Source organism: Lucilia cuprina, chromosome 6 (assembly GCF_022045245.1).
Source record: "Lucilia cuprina isolate Lc7/37 chromosome 6, ASM2204524v1, whole genome shotgun sequence".
Taxonomy (NCBI): Eukaryota; Metazoa; Arthropoda; class Insecta; order Diptera; family Calliphoridae; genus Lucilia; species Lucilia cuprina.
The window spans coordinates 10,341,486-10,365,022 of record NC_060954.1 but is presented as its reverse complement, the minus strand read 5'-3'; the positions used below and the strand labels follow the sequence as shown (position 1 = coordinate 10,365,022).

The window sequence follows — 23,537 nt, the reverse complement described above, 5'->3', positions numbered from 1 at the left end:
TCTTACTACACAGTTAAACTAGGCTTAACTTGCTGTTCAATTAAACCCAGAACAAATTTAGGCGAACTTTAACCAATAATTGTGTTTTTCAATTTCAGATTTAAGTTTAGTAAATTTTGTTAGCTTTGCCAACTTTTCACTCAAAAACATAAACAATGAACAGCTGTTACTTGCAACCAATACTTTTGTAAAATGGAAAATTTTGGAAAAATGTTAAATAAACCTTTAAAACAATAATAAATAAAACAAAATAAATCAGAAAATTGCAATTTAATTAAAATATTAAGTTTTTGTTGTTTTGAAATCATTGAGTTTAATTGGCCAATTACACTCAGTTAAACTAAGATAATAAGTAACTTTAGTGATAACTGAAAAACACTAAACATATATTAAACTTGGTTTAAACAAAGAATGTAGATTATCTTCAGAAAATCAGAAAAACTCGCCCTAAGTAACTTTACTGATAACTGAAAAACACTAAACATATATAAAACTTGGTTTAAACAAAGAATGTAGATTATCTTTATCAGATAAACTCGCCCTTAGTTAAACTAAGATAATAAGGGCGGATTTATTACTACTCAGATAAAATGGGCTTAACTTGCTGTTAAACTCGGAACAAATTTAGGCAAACTTTAACCAATGATTATGTTTTTCAGTTATCGATTTAAGTTCAGTAAACTTTGTTAGCTTTGCCAACTTTTCACTCAAAAACATTAACAATGAAAAGCTGTTTTTTGCAAATAATACTTTTGTAAAATGAAACATTTTGGACAAATGTTAAACCAACCCCCTTAGTATAACATGGACTACAGTTCGAGTTTAATCTCGACTATATTTTGAATGCAATATAGGGTATTTGTTTGTCTATAGTCTTAACTATAGTATGTCTATGATTTAGACTATCGACTAGAGTTTATCTGTAGTCTCTATAGTTTGTTTGAAGTTTGTACTACTTGTTGTATATAGTCTTACGACTATAGTTTATCTACCGTCTCGACTATACTCTTAACAATAGTTTGTCTATAACATTGGCTATATTCTTGACTCTATGATTTCGACTGGTGTTTGTTTATAATTTCGACAATTGTAGCTGTAGTCTCGATTGTAATTTATCTGAAGTTTTGACTACAAGTTGTCTAAAGTCTTAGCTATAGTTGATCTATAGTCTCGACTACGGCTTGTCTATAGTCCCAGCTAAAGTTTATCTACAGTTTTAACTATAGTTTGCCCATAATCTCGGCTATAGTCTACATATACAGTTCGTCTGATGTTTTGACTACAAGTTGTCTAAAGTCTTAGCTATAGTTCTACAGTCTTGACTATAGTTTGTCTAGTCTTTATTATAAGTTGTCCATAACATCGGCCATAGTTCCGAATGATGTTTGTCAATGATCTTGACTATTGCTTGTTCTTGGTTTCGACTACTGTTTGACTATGATATTGACTATAGTTTGTGTATAGTATCGACTACAGTTTGTTTATTGTATAGCGAAAGTTAAGCTGTAGTTTCGATTATAATTTGTCTGAAGTTTTAACTACAGGCTATAGTTGGTCTATAGTCTCGACAATAGTGTGCCTGTAGTCTCTACTTTAGTGTGTCAATATTATGGACTATAGTGTGTCAATAGTATTGACTGTAATCCCAAACTGTAGTTTGTCTATAGTCACGACTATTAGCTTGCCTATAATCCCCGCCATAGTATCGACTGTCTATGATCTAGACTTTTGTTTCTTTAAAGTTTCGACTACTGTTTCTTTATGGTTTCGACTATAGTTTGTCTATAGTATCGACTGTAGTTGCTCCATTGTCTCGACTATAGTTTGTTTATAGTCTCGACTATAGTTTGTCTATAGTATCGACTATAGTTTGTCTATAGTATCGACTATAGTTTGTCTATAGTATCGACTGTAGTTGGTCTATAGTATCGACTGTAGTTGCTCTGTAGTCTCGACTATAGTTTGTCTATAGTCTCGACTATAGTTTGTCTATAGTCTCGACTATAGTTTGTCTATAGTCTCGACTATAGTTTGTCTATAGTCTCGACTATAGTTTGTCTATGGTTTCGACTATAGTCTAAAGTATAAATTGTCTATAGTCTTAACTATAGTTTGTATATATACTCTATTATAGTTTGTCTATAGTCTCAACTGTAGTTTGTATATAGACTCTTTAGTTTGTCTATAGTATCGACATAGTTTGTCTATAGTCTTGACTATAGTTTGTCTATAGTATCGACTGTAGTTGCTCTGTAGTCTCGACTATAGTTTGTCTATAGTCTCGGCTATAGTTTGTTTATAGTCTCGACAATAGTTTGTCTATAGTCTCGACTATATTTTGTCTATAGTCTCGACTAAAGTTTGTATATAGACTCTATTATAGTTTGTCTATAGTCTCAACTGTAGTTTGTATATAGACTCTACTATAGTTTGTCTATAGTCTCGACTATAGTTTGTCTATAGTCTCAACTATAGTTTGTTTATAGCCTCGACTATAGTTTGTCTATAGTCTCCACTATAGCTTGTTTATAGTGTGCCTATAGGCTCAACTAGTTTGTCTATAGGCTCGACTATAGTTTGTCTAAAGTATCGACTGCAATTGGTCTATATTCTCAACTATAGTTTGTCTATAGTCTCTACTATAGTCTCTACTATAGCTGCTCCTTTTATTGGTCATCTTAAGTATACAGATTTCTATTACCGACTTTAGATTTGTATATAAAAGTACTCTTTGATCAAAAGTGTAAGGGTCTTATTCACAACAATTTATCACAGGTTTATAAGACAATTTTTCATACTAAATTTGTTCAATAGACCTTTGATGAATTATTATGAATAAGTTGTTTGAATTTTGGAAGGGGGTTTAAATTAATATTACAGATTTCTGTTATCTTCTCAAGAGGATTATTGAGAGATTTTAGAACAAGTTTCTCAATTAATTAATGTCTTGATTAGTATTAAAGTTTCTGAAGTATTATTGTCGCTTTATATTAATTAGTTTTGAGAATTATCTTCCTAATCAGAACAAAAATATATTGAACAACTTTCCAAAATTACACTGAATAATAGTTTTTATAATAAAAAAAAAATTAATTAAAGAAATAAATGTTTTAAATTACTTGTACATTTATTGGTAAGAAAAATTTTTACTAAAAATATATAAAATTTATATTTCTTAAAATGTCTGTTTTTTTTGGTAAATATATAATCTAAGAAAATTTCATATAAAAAATATTGCATTTTAAAAAGAAAAAAATCAAAAGAAACAACAAAAAACAATAAATATCCTGTAAATAGAGGAGAAATACACATGACAGAAATATGCATATATAACAATATATAATTTGAAAGAAATATAATTTTTAAAGAAAAAATAAGAAGAAAATTAATTAAAATTAAAAAAAAAAACGGGGAAATTATTTCAAAATTGTCATGTGATTGCGAATTTAGAGTAGAAACATATAAAAATTTATATATTAAAAGTGTTTTACTTACCCCAGTTTAGTTATGGTATTATACTTACTTACAATAACTCAAATTGTTTTAATATAAAATATTAATTACAATGATACTAAGTCAGATTTAATTTATAAAAGTTTAAGTACCTAATTGAAAAGACATATCTGTTAAAGTCTAGTTTACAATAAACATTTTTACGCCTATTTTTATATTTTTTTATTATAAGTTTTTGGATTATAGATGATTGATAGAAAAAAAGTCGACTTTATAAACTAGACTACTGAATAACTAAAGTCTATATTGTAGTCTAGACTATAGACCAGATCATAGTCCAGACTATAGACTTGACTATAGTTTTGTTTAAAAACTAGACTTTAGACTGAACTGCAGCTAAAACTGTAGGTCAGACTTAAGACTAAACTATAGTTCAGACTAAAGAATACACCATATCCCTGAATTTAGTTTAAACTATAATCCAGATTATAGACTATATACTATATACCAAATTATACTCCAGACTAAAGATTTCAACATATCCCTGAATTTAGTCTAAACTATAGTTCAGATTATAGACTAATGTTCAGGCTAAGACTAGACTATAGACCGTAGACTACACTATATACTAGACTATAGACTAAACTATAGTCCAGATTATAGACTAGGTTAAGACTAGACTATAGACCGTCGTATAGACTATAGACTATACTATATTTTAGATTATAGAGTAGACTATAGACTAATGTTCAATCTAAGACTAGACTATAGACTACACTATATAGTAGACTATAGATTAGAGCAAACTATAGAGTAAACTAATGACTAAACTATAGTCCATACTTTAGACTAGACTATAGAGAAAACTAATGACTAAACTATAGTCCATACTTTAGACTAGATTATAGAGTAAACTATAGTCAAGACTATAGACTAGAACATAGTCCAGATTATGGACTAGACTATAGTCCATATTATGGTCTAGACTATAGCCCAGATTATGGTCTAGACCATAGACTAGAACATAGTCTAGACAAAGGGCTAGAATATAGTCGACTCTATGAACTAGACTATAGTCCAGACTATGAACTAGACTATAGTCCATAATATGGAATAGACTATAGTCCAGACTAAGGACTAGACTATAGTTCATAATATGGAATAGACTATAGTCCAGACTAAGGACTAGACTATAGTCCATACTAAGGACTAGACTATAGTCCAGACTAAGGACTAGACTATAGTCCAGACTAAGGACTAGACTATAGTCCAGACTAAGGACTAGACTATAGTCCATACCATTGACTAGACTATAGTGCAGACTAAGGACTAGACTAGAATATAGTTCAGACCATGGACTAGACTATAGTCCAGAACATGGACAAGACTATTGTTCAGTCTAGTTAATCTAATACAGACTGAACTATAGTCTAGTCAATAGACTCAATCATAGTCTAGTCTATAGTCCTGACTACATTCTAGTCTATAGTTTGAACTGTAGTCTAGTCTATAATCTGGACCATACTTAAGTCTGGACTGTAGTCTAATCCATAGTCTAGTCATAATCTGTACTATTGTCTAGTCAATAATCTGAACTAAAGCATATCCTATAATTTTGACTTTATACTATTGTATGTACTATAGTCTAGTCAATAATCTGGACTAGTAGTAGTCTAGTCTATAGTAAAGATTATTGTATAGTTTATAATCGGGATCTAGTAGTCCATTTTCTGGACTATAGTCTAGTCTAAATCTGTACTATAGTCTGAATCATAGTCTAGTCTACACAGACTATAGACTTATCTATTGTAGAGACTATGAACTAGACCAGAGTCAAAAAGATAGATCAGATTATAGTTGTGACTGGACGATAGTCTAGTCATTAGTTTCCAGATATAGTATAGACTATAGCCAATAATATAGATTAGTCCATTGCCTAGATTATTATCTAGTTTGTAGCCTGGTTTGTAATCAGGTCTTTGGTCTAATCTATATTTTTTGGACTATGATCTGTTCTATACTCCAGTCTATATTATGATCTTTGGTCTGGATTAAGATCTTGTATAGTTTAGTAAACACTAATACAAAATCTGGGCTACAGTCTAGTCTGTTACTACAATAGTTAGGACTACAGCCAAGTCTATAGTATGGACTGTATAGTAGTCTATTGTCTAGAATATAGGCCTTTCCATAGTTATGACTCACTAGCTGAGACTAAAAAATATTCTGGACTTTATTCTAAACCATAGTCCGTTCAGATTATAATCAAAGATATGTAAATAACAATATAGAAATGTTAATTTATATAAGACAAATAAACAAATAACTAAAATCGCAATCATATGAAACAATTTTGAAATATATATATAGGCAATATAAATTATATCATGTATATATATAAACATCAATTACTTTTAATGTTCTTCAATGATTGCTTGAACTATAGTTGTAGAGCTTGTATGACTAAAGAGACTTGTGACACAGAACCCCATGGCTCTTTCCTCACGATCTTTCCAACACTTAGAAAGCCAAGACACTTTCAATACTAAAGAAATATTGAAAAAAATATTAGGAAAATTTTATAATTTATAGAAAGTATATAAAAACAATATAAGAAAATTTATGAAATTTATAAAAAAAAAACAATTTGCAAAGAAATTTTAAATATATAATTGTTATTAAAATGATATATATATTATAGTTTTATATGTTAAATATAATAATAATAGGTCAATCAATTTATATATATATTTTTTTTAAGGGAATATGGTAGATTTTTTAAAGGTTCTTTTAAACTATACATACCATTTAAGGTAAAAATCGAAATATGTCACAAGTTTTGGCTTTTTTTTGCTTGTTTTGTAATTAGTTACTTTGTTTTTGTTTGAGCTATAGTTTGCCTAAAAAAAAGAGTACTCTGGACTTCGTCAAAAAGTGCTGTAAATAGTTCTATAAGAAATTAAATACAATAAAACTCCACCAATTAAGTATTTCATATAGTATTGGGTTTTGATTTTGATATTATATGAAATATAGCAATTTTTATATTGAATATAATATTATTTTAATAAGTTTTTATTTGTTTCAAATATTTAATAAAAATTATTTAAATTACTTATTCATTGTTTTTTTTTCAATTTTTTTCAGTTTGTAATATAATTATTTGATTTCTGTTCTGTTATTAAATTTATTTCGGAAAAAAAAATGTAGCAACATCTTTTTTTTTTCCTGAACAAAATACTTAACTTATTTACTAGATTATTTTAAATATTAAACAAGACGTAATTAGTTATGTTTATTTAGTTTAAATATTTATCTGTTTGACTATAAAGTTCATCATACTATTGTTAAAGTTTTATATATTTGTTTTTTTTTATAAGAAATTTTAACAAAAAAATATATTTCACCTTTTTTAAGAAGTAAATCTTACCATAAATGAAGTTTAGTATCAATTTAGCGGTTTATATTGTAAGTTTTCAAAACTTTTTTGTTTTAGAGAGGAAGTGTGTTTTTTCTTTTTAGCTGCAAATAGATTTGATACATGGAAACATTTTTGTTTTTTTTTTTCATTATGCAATATAATTGTTTATATAAGAATATAGTTTGTTTATAAATTGAAAATAATATAAAGTGTAACCAAATCTTACCGCAATTAACACAATAATCAAAATAATTAAAATTTCAATAGATATAATAGGAAATATAAGTTTCTTAAAATCGATTTATGTTCAAAACACCAGCCATTAATTTCTTTAAATATTCTTGTTTCCTAAAATCATACAAAAATCTAATAAAAACTGGAACATTCTTTAAAGATTGAATTGCCATGGTAGAAGAATCGCAAAGAGTTAATCTTTTACGAAGTTTCCTTCTCAATGGATAAACGTTACTAGATTTCCTCCAAATATCTAAATTAACAACCAATTTTTCTAACCCAACAACCTCTTAAACAAGTTTAGTCTACAGGATGGTATTAAGTTAGTCCTATAGTCTGGACTACAGTTATTCTATAGTCATGACTATAGTTTAGTCTATAGTCTCGATTATAGTTTAGTCTATAGTTTGAACTATAGTTAGTCTATAGTCTGTACTATAGTTAATCTATAATCTCGACTGTAGTTAGTCTATAGTCTGACTATAGTCTATAGTCCTGACTATAGTTAGTATATAGTCTGGACTATAGTTAGTCTACAGTTAATCTATAGATAGTCTTTAGTCTGGACTATAGTTAGTCTATAATCTGAACTTTAGTTAGTCTATAGTCTGGACTTTAGTCAGTCTATAGTTGTACTATCATCAGTCTATAGTCTGGACTATAATCAGTCTATAGTCCGGACTGTAGTTAGTCTATAGTCTGGACTATAATCAGTCTATAGTCTCGACTATAGTCAGTCTATAGTCTTGACTATAGTCAGTCTATAGTCTTGACTATAGTCAGTCTATAGTCTTGACTATAGTCAGTCTATAGTCTTGACTATAGTCAGTCTATAGTCTTGACTATAGTCAGTCTATAGTCTTGACTATAGTCAGTCTATAGTCTTGACTATAGTCAGTCTATAGTCTTGACTATAGTCAGTCTATAGTCTTGACTATAGTCAGTCTATAGTCTTGACTATAGTCAGTCTATAGTCTTGACTATAGTCAGTCTATAGTCTTGACTATAGTCAGTCTATAGTCTTGACTATAGTCAGTCTATAGTCTTGACTATGCCAGTCTATAATCTTGACTATAGTCAGTCTATAGTCTTGACTATAGTCGTCTATAGTCTTGACTATAGTCAGTCTATAGTCTGGACTATAGTCAGTCTATAGTCTGGACTATAGTCAGTCTATTGTCTGGAATATAGTCAGTCTATAGTATGGACTATAGTCGGTCTAAAGTCTGGACTATAGTAAGTCTATAGTCTGGGCTATAGTAAGTCTATAATCTGGACTATAGTCAGTTTATAGTCTGGACTATAGTCGGTCTAAAGTCTGGACTATAGTAAGTCTATAGTCTGGACTATAGTAAGTCTATAGTATGGGCTATAGTAAGTCTATAGTCTGGGCTATAGTAAGTCTATAATCTCGACTATAGTCAGTTTACAGTCTGGACTATAGTTAGTCTATATTCTGCACTATAGTTAGTCTTTAGTCTGGATTATAGTTAGTCTTTAGTCTGGACTATGGTCAGTCTTTAGTATGTCTATAGTCTGGACTATAGTTAGTCAGTCTATAGTCAGGACTATAGTCAGTCTATAGCCTGGACTATAGTCAGTCTATAATCTGGACTATAATCAGTCTATAGTCTGGACTGTAGTTAGTCTAAGTCTGGACTGTAGTTAGTCTATAATCTGAACTTTAGTTAGTCTATAGTCTGGACTATAGTCAGTCTATAGTCTTGACTACAGTCAGTCTATAGTCTGGACTATAGTCAGTCTATAGTCTTGACTATAGTCAGTCAATAGTCTTGACTACAGTTAGTCTATAGTCTTGACTATAGTCAGTCTATAGTCTTGATTATAGTCAGTCTGTAGTCTTGACTATAGTCAGTCTATAGTCTTGACTATAATCAGTCTAAAGTCTTGACTATAGTCAGTCTATAGTCTTGACTATAGTTAGTCTATAGTCTTGACTATAGTCAGTCTATAGTCTTGACTATAGTCAGTCTATAGTCTTGACTATAGTCAGTCTATAGTCTTGACTAAAGTCAGTCTATAGTCTTGACTACAGTCAGTCTATAGTCTGGACTATAGTCGGTCTAAAGTCTGGACTATAGTAAGTCTATAGTCTGGACTATAGTAAGTCTATAGTCTGGGCTATAGTAAGTCTATAATCTCGACTATAGTCAGTTTATAGTCTGGACTATAGTTAGTCTATATTCTGCACTATAGTCAGTCTATTGTCTGGACTATAGTCAGTCTATAGTCTTGACTATAGTCAGTCAATAGTCTTGACTACAGTTAGTCTATAGTCTTGACTATAGTCAGTCTATAGTCTTGATTATAGTCAGTCTGTAGTCTTGACTATAGTCAGTCTATAGTCTTGACTATAATCAGTCTAAAGTCTTGACTATAGTCAGTCTATAGTCTTGACTATAGTCTTGACTATAGTCAGTCTATAGTCTTGACTATAGTCAGTCTATAGTCTTGACTATAGTCAGTCTATAGTCTTGACTAAAGTCAGGCTATAGTCTTGACTACAGTCAGTCTATAGTCTGGACTATAGTCGGTCTAAAGTCTGGACTATAGTAAGTCTATAGTCTGGACTATAGTAAGTCTATAGTCTGGGCTATAGTAAGTCTATAATCTCGACTATAGTCAGTTTATAGTCTGGACTATAGTTAGTCTATGTTCTGCACTATAGTTAGTCTTTAGTCTGGACTATAGTCAGTCTATAATCTGGACTATAGTCAGTCTATAGTCTGGACTATAACCAGTCTATATTCAGGACTATAGCCAGTCTATAGTCTGGACAGTAGTTAGTCTATAGTCTGGACTACAGTTAATCTGTAGTCTGGATTATAGTTAGTCTATAGTCTGGACTATAGTTAGTCTATAGCCATTTTATAGAGACGAATTACCTTTTCATTACAATCTAACCTAAACAGCCACAAAACTTTACACATTTTAAACAAATTGAAATGATTTTAAATTTTACAAAAAATATAATTGTTAATATTATATAAAAGTTTCAAAGAGCATAACATTTCTTAATAATATGATCCATATAAACAAATAGTACCCCCTTAAAAGGCTGAAATTGATAAAATTATAAAATCTTAACAAAATTCAAAATATATATAGTATTTTTTATATATACACAAAAAAAATCAAATACATAATAAGGATGTTAAAAGTATTGGTTTATGATATATATAAAAAAAACTTTATAAATAAACTCAACAAATTTTTGAGAAATTGTTAAACCCCTTTACACGCACACACATAAAATTCAATTCAAAATTAGTTAATTTTTTTGTTTGTTATATATAATATATAAAATTATTATGGTAATATATAGGATGTTAAAAAGTTTTTGTTTTACTTCTTATAAAGGTTTCGTTTTTTTCATAATTTTCAATATTAAATTTCTTAAATAAAACTTAGAAATCAAACCTGTAAAATATTTCATTTTTCATAATTGTTACAAGTAAATAATATAATAATATATTGTAGATTGTGTTTTTTGTTAACAAAATTTTTACATTATTAAAAAGGTTGATAAATTTTTTTTAATTTTAATTAAAAACAAATTTACATTACACATACAAATTATACTCTTACCATTTAATATTTATTCCATGTTGTATAGCAATTGCAGAAATTCATGTAATTGTTGTTGTTATTGTTGAACTCTTGAAGTCTTCTAATTCTTCTTCTTTATGTTGGTAACTGTCCATCATCGTTGCCGTTGGTCTCATAACTCTCTGTTTAAGAAATAACACTTAACAAAGTAGGGTTTGGTATGATTTTAAACAAAAAATAAAAAATTGTTTTTTTTTTTTCATTTGTGATTAAAGATTTCTTGTTAAATTTCCTATAATTGTTTAAACAAATTAATGCAACATACATACATATATTGGTGATATGAAAATATATATAAGGATACTTAATTGTTGAATACAGCTCTTTGAAAGGGAATGGAGTTCGTATAGTTGTTCTTTTGAATATATTCTTAAAAGAGTATGTTCGTTAGAAGAGTGTCTTTGAAAGAGAGTTTTCTTTAAAAAAATGTCTTTGAAAGAGAGTTTTATTTAGAAAAGTATCTTTGAAAGAGAGTTTTCTTAAGGAAAATGTCTTTGAAAGGCAGCTTCCTTTAGAAAAGTGTCTTTGAGAGAGTGTTTTCTTTAGAAAAGTACCTTTGAAAGAGAGCATTCTTAAGAAAAGTGTCATTATAAGAGAGTTTTCTTTAGAAACGTCGCTCTAAAAGACAGTTTTCTTTAGAAGCGTGTCTTTGAAAGAGTTTTCTTGAAAAAGTGTCTTTGAGAGAGAAAAATGTCTTTGAGAGCGTGTTTTCTTTAGAAAAATATCTTTGAAAGAGAGATTTCTTTACAAAAGTGTCTTTGAAAGAGAGATTTCTTTACAAAAGTATATTTGAAATAAAATTTCTTTACAAAAGAATCTTTGAAATAAATATTTCTTTAGAAAAGTGTCTTTATAAGAGAGTTTTCTATAAGAATTGTCTTTGACAGACTATTCTCTTTAGAAAAGCGTCTTTTAGAGAGTGGTTTCTTTAGAAAAGTGTATTTGAAAGAGTTTTTTTTTAGAAAAAATGTCTTTAAAAGAGAGTTTTCTTTGTAAACGTGGCTTTGAGAAAGTTTTCTTTAAAAAAAGTGTCTTTGTAAGAGAGTTTACTTTAAAAAGTGTCTTTGAGAGAGAGATTTCTTTAGAAAGTATCTTTAAGAGAGTGTTCTCTTGAGAAGTATCTTTGAAGGAGAGTTTTCTTTATAAAAATAGAATAGCGTTTCCTCATGACAGTTTTCTTCAGAAAAGCCTTTTCTAAAGACAGTTTTCTTTAGAAAAGTCTTTTCTAAATACTGTTTTCTTTAGAAAAGTGGTTTCTAAAGGCAGATTTTTTAAGTTTGATCAGAAGAAGGTTTTCTTTAAAAAGAAGTTCCATCTGAAGACAGTAGATAGAAGAGTGTTTTCTAAAGACTTTAGAATAGCATTTTGTCATTGCAGTTTTCTTCAGAAAAGTGTTTTCTAAAGACAGTTTTCTTAAGAAAAGTCTTTTCTAAAGACTTTTCTAAACACAAATTTCTATAGAAAAGTTGTTTCTAAAGACAGTTCTCTTCAGAAAAGTTTCATCTAAAGACAATTTTCTTCTTTAATGTGTCTTCAAAAGAAATGTCTTCTAAAAGCAGTAGTCTAATATGTAGTTTAGCCTGAACCCTGATTTATAGTCTATAGTCAAAATTGCAGTCTAATCTATAGATTAAACTGTTGTCTTATATGTGGACTAAACTTTAAGTCTAGCCTGTAGACAACACTCTTATCTATTCTAGTGTATTGTCTTAATTATAGTCAAGTGTATAACTTAAACTGTAGTCTAATCTATAGTCTGAACTATAGTCTAAAATTGAAGTCTAATATATAGAATAATCTGTAAATTAATCTATAGTCTTGTCTTTACACTAACCTAGATGAAAGTCTTGTTAAGTGTACAGATTAAACTATAATCTAATTTACAGTCTAAACTATAGTCTAGTTTATAGGATAAACTATAATCTAGTTTACAGGCTAAACTAAAGTCTATTCTACAGGCTAGACTACAGTCTAGTTTACAGGCTAAACTATGGTCTACAGGCTAGTCTAAAGTTTAGTCTACAGGCTAAACTATGGTCTACAGGCTAGTCTAAAGTTTAGTCTACAGGCTAAACTATAGTCTAGTCTACAGGGTAAATTAGGCTAGTTTACAGACTAAACTATAGTCTAGTTTACAGGCTAAACTATAGTCTAGTCTACAGGCTAAACTATAGTCTAGTCTAAAGGATAAACTATAGTCTAGTCTAAAGGATAAACTATAATCTAATCTAAAAGCTAAACTATAGTCTAGTTTACAGGCTAAACTATAGTCTAGTTTACAGACTAAACTATAGTCTAATCTACAGGCTAAACTATAGTCTAGTTTACCGACTAAACTATAGTCTAGTTTACAGACTAAAATATAGTCTAGTTTACAGGCTAAACTATAGTCAAGTTTACAGGCTAAACTATAGTCTAGTTTACATGCTAAACTATAGTCTAGTCTACAGGCTAAACTATAGTCTAGTTTACAGGCTAAACTATAGTCTAGTCCACAGGCTAAACTATAGTCTAGTTTACCGACTAAACTATAGTCTAGTTTACAAGATAAACTATAGTCTACTTTACAGGCTAAGCTACAGTCTAGTTTACGGGCTAACATATGGTCTATTCTACAGGCTAAACTATAGTGTAGTCTACGGGGTAAACTATAGTCTGGTCTACAGGTTAAACTATAGTCTAATCTACAGGCTAAACTATAGTCTAGTCTACAGACTAAACTATAATCTAGTCTTTAGGCTAAACTATGGTCTAAACTGTAGTTTTAACTTTAGTTTAAGCAGCCTATTGAGTAAACTGTAGTCTAGTCTATAGTCTTAACTGTTCATTAGTCTATTCTATAATCGTAACTGAATTCTAGACTTAAACGTAGTTTAATTTATAGTCTAAACTCTAGTCTAATCTATAGTCTTAAACGTAGTTTAATTTTAAACTTTAGTTTAAACTGCCTTTAAACTAAAGTCTATAGACTAAAAATTTTCCTTTTTCCTTATAAAAAAAAACTTCCATTTTCCCCTTTCAAGAGTTGTCTGTTGGTGTTAAAAAAAATGAGTGTCAATCGATTTTGTTTGTTTTTGTTTTTTCGTTTTAATTTTTTATATTATAAAAAAAGTAAATTATAATTAATTATAATTTAAAATTTAAAGCTACAGAAATAGATTTTTTATAAAATTTTATTATTAAAAAAAAAGTATATGAAATAAAAAAAAAGAAGGAAGCTTTTGTTTTTTTGATATTTAAAAAAGACTTCTTTGCAATAATAAAAGAAATCATCATCATTATTATTATTATTATAAACATCATAATTAACTATTAACTAGAGTAGCTAAAGAGTGTTGTTGTATTAATATATATATAAACCTAACTTAAAAACGGCCGTTTTTAGATAAATTTTATTTTGTTTTGGGGTTTGTTTTTTTGAATTAACATTCCTGATACGAAGTTATAGTTATATATAGTAATAATTAAGTTTTTTAATTAATATATTTAGTTAGGGATTTAATTTTTACTTATGTGATTTAAAAACTCTTTTTTTTTTTTGTTTTGTTGTTTTAAATGTGTATTACTATCATTATTATTAATTATTAATAATATATAAATTATATTAAAGAGAGAAAAAAAAATTACACTTATTAACTAATAAATGAAAATCAAAGTAAATTGATATAATGCAAATAAGTATTTTGTTGTTTAAATTACATCAAACCAAACACTTGTCCACACACTCGCAACACTCTTACGCAGTTTTACAAAATTTCAAATTTTATAATTAGTTTTGTTTTTTTTTTAATTTATAAATTTATTTTATAAGAGAGAGACTTGGTATTTTTATTTTGTATAGAAGGTCATTATGTTTTTTGTTATATGAAAACTGAAAGCTGCAAGAAAAAAAATTTTATGGAAGGAAAAAAAGAAATATGTTTTTGTTATGTTAGAGTTTATAAAAAAAAAAACTTAAAATCATAAAAATTAAAAAAAAATTAAAGTTTTAAATAATAATAATAAAAAATATTCAAGAAATGTTAAAAAAATGAAATAAAAATATTAAACAAATGAAAACTCATAATTACACTACTACAAGTAAATATTTATAATATTAAAATAAATTAAATAGTTATTTAAAAAATTTGTTTGATTTCTTGTATTCATACACTTTTATATTTATATAACTATAAATATAAATATATATAAAATATACATAACGAAGTTTGAAAAAAAGGAAAACATGTATATATTTATATAATAATATAACAACAATATAATTGTTTAATATTGTTTCAATAAAAAAGTGAAAATAATATTTGAAATATAGTTCGTGTTTCAAATATTTTCTTATATACAAAAAAAAAAAATAAATGCAATTTACATTCTATATATATAAAACAAATATTTTGTTAAAAACAAATCTTTGTAAATAAAATATGTATGAAGAAAGCACCCAACAAGTGAATAAAAAATTTTTTTTCATAATTTTTTTTTTTTTGCAATATTCAGAGAAAAAGATTATAATTTCTTAATAAATATGATTGAGGTAAAACAACAACAACAAATCAATTAATGAAGAAAAATAAAGAAACTAATAAAAAAAAAGGTTTATCAATAAAAAACAAAAACAATAACTTACCCCAAATCCTTTTTTAAACTCCCCCAACAACAACTTTCTAATCTGTGTCCATTTTCCTTCTAGTCTATTATTAAAAAGAGTTGTATGCTGATGGTGTGTATATATATGTGTGTGTGTGTATGCGAAACTTTAATGTTTGTCTCCTTTCTTCTGACTGTTGGCACCACCACCACCACCACCTTGACTGGGACCACTGCCTGGTGGTTGTGGAGCTCCAGGATAACCTCCAGGAGCTCCATAGCCACCAGCTGATCCAGGACCACCATAACCACCAGGTTGAGGATATCCTCCCGCTTGGGCAGCAGCTGCGGCATAATATTGTGAATATTGAGCATATTGGCTAGGGGTCATACCTTGTGGATAACCACCTCCAGGGGCGGCTGGTCCGCCAGCATTAGCGCCAGGGGCTCCAGGTGCACCTCCAGGACCACTACTGCCAGCTGCACCAGCATTACCAGAGCTATTTTGTCCTCCCTAAAAATTAACACAACAAAAAAACACGAGTTTTTAAAAGTTAATTAATTTAGTTAATAATAGAGTTTTCTCTAATAAATAAGAATTTTATTAATATCTGTAAGAATTTAATTGTATGAAACATTTTGTAAGAGAACAGTACAATATTTATAAATGTGATTAATTCCAAATAGAAAACAAACGAACCAAAACCATATTTGGTCTATAGTCAAGCCAAACATCATGGTCCACAACCTGAAAGATCAATTTATAAACTCGTCAACAGTAATAATCTGGAAACTGGAGAATAACTATATTCTAGCCTATAGTCTAGTGTATAGACTAGTCTATAGTCTAATCTATAGTCTAGTCTAAAGTCTAGTCAATAGTCTAGTCTATAGTCTAATCTATATTCTAGTCTATAGTCTAGTCTATAGTCTATTCTATAATCTATTCTATAGTCTAGTCTATATTCTAGTCTATAGTCTATTCTATAGTCTAGTCTTTAATCTAGTCTATAGTCTAGTCTATAGTCTAGTCTCTAGTCTAGTCTATAGTCTAGTCTCTAGTCTAGTCTCTAGTCTAGTCTATAGGCTAGTCTCTAGTCTAGTCTCTAGTCTAGTCTCTAGTCTAGTCTCTAGTCTAGTCTCTAGTCTAGTCTATAGTCTAGTCTATAGTCTAGTCTATAGTCTAGTCTATAGTCTAGTCTATAGTCTAGTCTATAGTCTAGTCTATAGTCTAGTCTATAGTCTAGTCTATAATCTAGTCTATAGTCTAGTCTATAGTCTAGTCTATAGTCTAATCTATAGTCTAGTTTAGTCTATAGTCTAGTCTATAGTCTAGTATATAGTCTAGTCAATAGTCTAGTCTATAGTCTGGTCCAATGTCTAATCTATAGTCTGGTCCAAAGTCTAATCTATAGTCTGGTCCAAAGTCTAGTCTATAGTCTAGTCAATAGTCTAGTCTATAGTCTAGTCCATAGTCTAGTTTATAGTCTAGTCCATAGTCTAGTCCATAGTCTAGTCCATAGTCTAGTCTATAGTCTAGTCTATAGTCTAGCCTATAGTCTAGCCTATAGTCTAGTCTATAGTCTAGTCTATAGCCTAGTCTATAGTCTTGTCTATAGTTTTGTCTATAGTCTAGTCTATAGTATAGGCTATAGTCTAGTTAATAGTCTAGTCAATAGTCCAGTCTATAATCTCGTCCATAGTCTAGATTTTAGTCTAGCCTATAGTCTTGTCTTCATTATAATCTAGACCACAGTCTATATCGTGACTTTTTATAGCATATTTGAGCTTTGTTAATTTTTCAATGTTTTTTTTATATAAAGTACTTTCAGAAGTGAATGTTCACGATTCAAACAGTTTTGTTCGAAACAATAAATGTTTGCGATTTAAGAACAGTTAAGATACGTAACCATAAAAAAATTCTGCTTCTAATTGAATCTATTTGATAAATGCAAATAGACTCCACAATCATAATATCTTTGAAGTTTTTACTTAAAACTAATTATTATGAAATTAAACTTAAACTTAAAAATCTATTTGAATATTAAAACAAAAGCTTTTTCCACTGGCTTAACTAAATAGTGCAAAAAATGTTATTATTTTTTTTTTTTTTTTTTTTTTATAACACCTAAACTCAAAAGATAGATTTGTTTAAAATGTTGCCTATTTTTTTATTTATTTAAAAAAATACACAACGTACCTTCAATTGTTTTTCAAGAGCTTCAGCTTCTTCAATTTTACCTATACTACGATAATATTCAGCCCATTGAGCACTATAGTCATTAGTTTGTTGACCAGCAACAGCAACAGACGACGAAATACCACCACTACTAATACCACCAGATGGTGTATATGTACCAGCACTACAACCACCGCCACCACCAGCAGAAGCACCAGCAGCAGAGGCAGATGATGATGATGACGATGCTGCTGTTGAGGCCGATGATTGTGAAGCCTATTTTAATTTATAATAAATAATAAAAACGTTTTGAAAAGTAATTGAGTATGTGTGTGTTTTCCAAAGGTTATTGCAGTTTTATAATGTGACATCTAAACATACAAAAAACATTTAAAGAAAAATGTAATAAACAAACTACATATGTACTTGAAAAAAACGTAATACATTTTTTATTATCGGTATTAATTTTTGTTATGCCTAAACTAAAACTTTGTTGAAGCGGTTTTTAACTAATTTTTTTTTGCAAATACTCTAATATACATATAAAAATATTGTTTTGGAAGTATTGTTAACACTATATTCGATTTTGCAAATTGGATGGTGTTATAAATAGAGAGTATTTAGTTAAGTGTAGCTTACCTTCATTTGTTTTTCAATAGCTTCAGCTTCTTCAATTTTTCCTATACTACGATAATACTCTGCCCATTGGGCACTATAGTCTTGCGATTGTTGACCGGCAGATTGAGCTTGTTGTGCAGCGGGTTGAGCTTGTGTCTGAGGTTGGGGAGCAGCACTTGCTTGTTTAGCCTTTAATTGTTGTTCAATCATTTCAGCTTCTCGATGCATACCCATTGATCTATAAATAAGACATATTTTTTATGTTAATAAATGCATTTTATTACACTGCATATACCAATAATAGAACTGAACTAGAACTGAACTAGATCTGAACAAGAACTGAACTAGAACTGAACTAGAACTGAACTAGAACTGAACTAGAACTGAACTAGATCTGAACTGGAACTAAACTAGAACTGAACTAGAACTGAACTGGAACTAAACTAGAACTGAACTAGAACTGAACTAGAACTGAACTAGAACTGAACTAGAACTGAACTAGAACTGAACTGGAACTAAACTAGAACTGAACTAGAACTGAACTAGAACTGAACTAGAACTGAACTAGAACTGAACTAGAACTGAACTAGAACTGAACTGGAACTAAACTAGAACTGAACTAGAACTGAAATAGAACTGAACTGGAACTAAACTAGAACTGAACTAGAACTGAACTGGAACTGGAACTGAACTAGAACTGAACGAGAAGTGAACTAGAACTGAACGAGAAGTGAACTAGAACTGAACTAGAGCTAAACTAGAACTGAACTAGAACTAAACTAGAACTGAACTAGAACTGAACTAGATCTGAACTAGAACTGAACTAGAACTGAATTAGAACTGAACTAGAACTGAACTAGAACTGAACTAGAACTGAACTAGAACTGAACTAGAACTGAACTAGAACTGAACTAGAACTGAACTAGAACTGAACTAGAACTGAACTAGAACTGAACTAGAACTGAACTAGAACTGAACTAGAACTGAACTAGAACTGAACTAGAACTGAACTAGAACTGAACTAGAACTGAACTAGAACAGAACTAGAACTGAACTAGAACTGAACTAGATCTGAACTAGAACTGAACTAGAGCTGAACTAGAGCTGAACTAGAACTGAACTAGAACTGAATTAGAACTGAATTAGAACTGAACTAGAACTGAACTAGAACTGAACTAGAACTGAACTAGAACTGAACTAGAACTGAACTAGAACTGAACTAGAACTGAACTAGAACTGAACTAGAACTGAACTAGAACTGAACTAGAATTGAACTAGAACTGAACTAGAACTGAACTAGAACTAAACTAGAACTGTACTAGAACTGAACTAGAACTGAACTAGAACTGAACTAGAACTGAACTAGAACTGAACTAGAACTGAACTAGAACTGAACTAGAACTGAACTAGAACTGAACTAGAACTAAACTAGAACTGAACCAGAACTGAACTAGAGCTGAACTAGAACTGAGCTAGAAAAGATTAAGAACTGCAATAGAGAAGTAAAACTGAAGTAGAATTGAACTAGAAATAAACTTGAAGTGAAGTAGAATTAACATAAAAAATCTTGTTTTACTTTTTCAATAAGATCGAAGCTTAAGAGCCTTTTCAGTGCCATTTTTTTTGGGGGGGTTTCTTCAACTTACTTGTAATACTCAATCCATTGCGTGGAATAATCTGCTGATTGACTTGCCGCTGCTTGAGCTGCCTGACCCATACCAGCAGCTTGTTGTTGCTGAGCTTGATCACCCCAACCACCGGCCTGACCATAACCAGCAGCCCATTGCTGTTGGTAAGCGGCTGCGGCAGCATTTGGATCATTGGGATTGTAACCGCCAGCACCACCACCTCCACCTTGTTGATTTGGTGGACCACCATTAATGGATTTACGATTTATAATCGGCAGTTCCATATTTATTTTTTCAGCAATCATTTGACGGGCAGCTTCTACTTGTTCGGAGGTGCCTTTACATTTGAAGAGTTTTTCTGATGGTGGATTGACAGCATTACGATCCATTTCACAGTAGGCACCAGATTGTTGATTAATTAATTTAATAGTTTCACCACCACGACCAATAACAATCTAGTTGATGAAATAAGCGAATAGATTATAAAGAAATAGTACATATTTTAGGGTCACTTAGGGGTTACAATCGAATTTTGTTGAATTTTTAATTCCATTTTTAAAAAACAATTCCTACTTACACCACATTTTGAAGCGGGTACCATAAAGGTTATTTCTTCACGTGCGGGTTGTTGGGCATGATTAACACCATAGCCATAACCATAATTGGAATTGCCATTATCACCACCATTACCGCCGCCTCCGCCATTACCATTACGATTTCTTTGCTAAAGTTAAAATGTAAAAAAAAGTTATAAATTTTACTTAAACTAATTATTCTTTTTTCTTACTTACCATAACATTGTCAATTAAACCATCAATCATACGTTTGGCATCATCCACTTGTTGCCGAGATCCTTGTATTAGACATCTACGATCACCGGGCTCATCATTTTTGCCCTGTATAAATTGTAGTTTACAACCACATTCCTGTTGGATTTTACGTATCATATCGCCACCTTTACCAATTACTACACCAACAGCCAGTTTGGGTACAAATACTTCACATTGTTCGCCTCCATTGTTACCGCCTCCGAAATTATTATAATTTCCCCCGCCATTGTTAGGGCCATTATTGGAACCCATACCGCCACCATTACCGCCCATATTGGGACGATTATTTTGTTGCTGCTGTTGTTGTTGCTGTTGAGCATCTTTTTGTGCTATTAATTCCAAGACCAATTGTTTGGCATTCTCAATTTTATGAGGATCGCCCGAAATGCGCAGAGGTTTCTAAATCAAATCAATAGTTTTATCATTAAGTTTTTAACCTTTTTAAAATATCAACTTACAATGACTTCTTGATTGGGACCATCTTGTATGATGACCATTTTGGCTCCGGTCTTTTCCTGTAATTGTTTAATTGTATCACCTCCTTTGCCTATGACTAAACCAACTTTGGTGCCGGGAATCATGATTTCTTGATAAGGAGGATAACCTGTGGGTCCTGGAGGTGGCATATTTATTGTTAAAACTACTTCAACATTACCACCACCATTACGATTTGCCAGCTGCTGCATAACTTCACGACCTTTAGTCACCGATTCGCGTGAACCTCTTAAGGTAAGAATACGTTCACCTTCGGTTTGGCTCATTTGAACCTTACAGCCAGAATCTCCTTGTATGTGAGAAATAGTTTCATTGTTGCCGCGACCATAAAAGGCGCTCATAAGACAATCGGGAATGCGTACTTGTTCTTCACAGGTATTGCCAGCAGTAGCAGCTAAACGAGCTGCAACAGCTGCTGCTTGGGCAATAGCCTGAGTCATATTAGCTGGACCACCACCGCCAGAAGATGAACCACCACCACCACTCATATTAGAATTGCTATTATGACCGTAGTCATTAGCATCCGGACTAGTGAAACGTTTATTTTCTGGTCCTGAATCAGAATCGTCTAGGGAACGTTTAAAGCCAGCGCCACCGCCGCCGCCACCACCACCACCACTATTGTTACCACCTTGCTGTGGATTTGGTTGGATTTTAGCAGCAATCTATCAATGTAATAGATAGTAAAGAATGTTTAATAGAGACATCAACATTTCAGATAAAGATATTTGTACTAGAACTGGATCTGATAAAACATAACATGTACAATTGACTAGAACTGAACTAGACTGAATTATAACTAAACAAAAATAAAACTACACCAAAGCTGATCTTAAACAGAACTACAGTAGAACTGTAACATAAGCAAAACACTACCATAATTGATCTAGATTCCAAAACTATAAGAGAACTGAACTCGATGTTAATAAGAAGTAAATTATAACAAAACTAGATAAAAACTTTAAATATCATTATCATTTCAACACCACAAGCTTCAATAAAGAGTAAGAATTATTTTCCTACTCTCTTACATTTTCCACTCGTTTCTCTTATGACAAAAAAATTATCGATTTTTTTCATTCTAGCAAAAGAAAAAATCTTTACCCTGAAAAAAATATATAGAAACAAATTACCTGTTTAGCTCGTTGTAAAGCCGCTGCAAATGCTTGCGATTGATTTATATTACTTTGTGCTGCTGTAGAACCACCAAAATCACCCATACTTTTTATTAATTAATAATTATTTTTAATATGCACAACTTTAATACCACGCGTATCTATTATATCAGTCAGTGCAAAATTTTTTCACGATGTTCTTTTCTCGTTCCTTTCTACAAGGGCGGAAGCTTTTTTGCACTAAATTTATATACGATTTTTTGCTTTAATTTTTTAGAAATTTCATAGAATTTCTTGTTTACTTTATAATATGTTAAATAAACTTTATAAATTTTTACAATTTATTTAAATATTTTCTGTATTTTGTATAAAAATTACAATTTTTCACAGCACTTTCCAAAAAAAAACTCACTACAAATGCGGCATGAAAATACAAATGGCGGATTCAGAGCCCTGTGCCAGTAAACATTAACTGCTTCGGAGGTTGCTGTGACAACGGCGTTAGCTTAAAATCGGCAGCTACGCCAAAAGTTTTTACTTATGGTTTTTAATGTTTAAGAAAATTTGTAAAAAACCCAATCTGATATTATATAGATATTTAGATTTTTAAAATTTCCATATATAAAATATATAAGAAAATAAAAATTAATACAGAATAATAAGTATTTTATATGTAAAATGCAACTCTTAACGTATGTTATGTTTTTTTTTTCTTTCAATACACGGTACACTTAACAAGGTACCAGCACTTGAGAGTAGGGTTCTATAAATCGACTTTCGAATAATCGAACAATCGACCTTTTGTCGAAAAAAGTCGAAGTCGACTATTTTGTTCCAAAAAAGTCGATAACTAGACTATCGTCTGTGAAAAAAGTCGAAAAGTCAACTTTATGAATAAAAGTCGAAAAGTCGGATAAAGTCGATAAGTCGAAAAAAGTCGATAAGTCGAAAAAAGTCGAATAAAGACGAAAAAAGTCGAAGAAAGTTGAAAAAATGTCGAAGAAAGTCGAATAAAGTCTGAAAAAGTCGGAAAAAGTCTGAAAAATCGAAAATTGTAGAAACAAGTCAAAAATAGTCAAAAATTTTAAAAAAGTGGAAAAAAGTCAAAAACTCTAAAATAGTCGGAAAAACTCGGAAAAAGTCAAAAAATAGTCGGAAAAAGTAGAAAGAAGTCGAAAATAGTCAAAAAGTCAAAAAATCGAAAAGTCGAAAAAAGTCGAAAAGTCGGAAAAAGTCGACTATTTATAAAACACTTATAGTCGAAAAGTCGACTTTTATTTAAATGAAAAAAGTCGAAAAATCGACTTTTCATAAAATGCAAAAAGTAGAAAAGTCGACTTTTAACTAAAT

At 30.2% G+C, this 23,537-nt stretch overlaps 1 protein-coding gene across 4 annotated transcripts; it reads right to left on the bottom strand.

Moving 5' to 3' along the window:
* Window positions 1-13,938: 13,938 nt before the first annotated feature.
* LOC111686179 (far upstream element-binding protein 2) lies at window positions 13,939-22,570 on the bottom strand. 4 transcript variants are annotated; one of them, XM_046954698.1, is made up of 10 exons: window positions 22,206-22,570; window positions 21,036-21,737; window positions 20,539-20,976; window positions 20,325-20,471; window positions 19,766-20,202; window positions 18,141-18,357; window positions 17,523-17,777; window positions 15,716-15,836; window positions 15,363-15,667; window positions 13,939-14,616 (listed from the first exon to the last, which is right to left on the bottom strand). In XM_046954698.1, exons 1-9 carry the CDS (start codon window positions 22,290-22,292, stop codon window positions 15,492-15,494), a joined length of 2,580 nt encoding a protein of 859 aa, XP_046810654.1. In that variant the 5' UTR covers window positions 22,293-22,570; the 3' UTR covers window positions 13,939-14,616; window positions 15,363-15,491. The 4 variants fall into 4 exon arrangements, with proteins under 4 accessions (XP_046810654.1, XP_046810653.1, XP_046810656.1 ...); XM_046954697.1 differs by having other exon boundaries at window positions 13,940-14,616; window positions 15,363-15,836; window positions 22,206-22,569; XM_046954700.1 differs by lacking the exon at window positions 17,523-17,777 and having other exon boundaries at window positions 13,940-14,616; window positions 22,206-22,568.
* Between the last annotated feature and the right edge of the window lie 967 nt (window positions 22,571-23,537).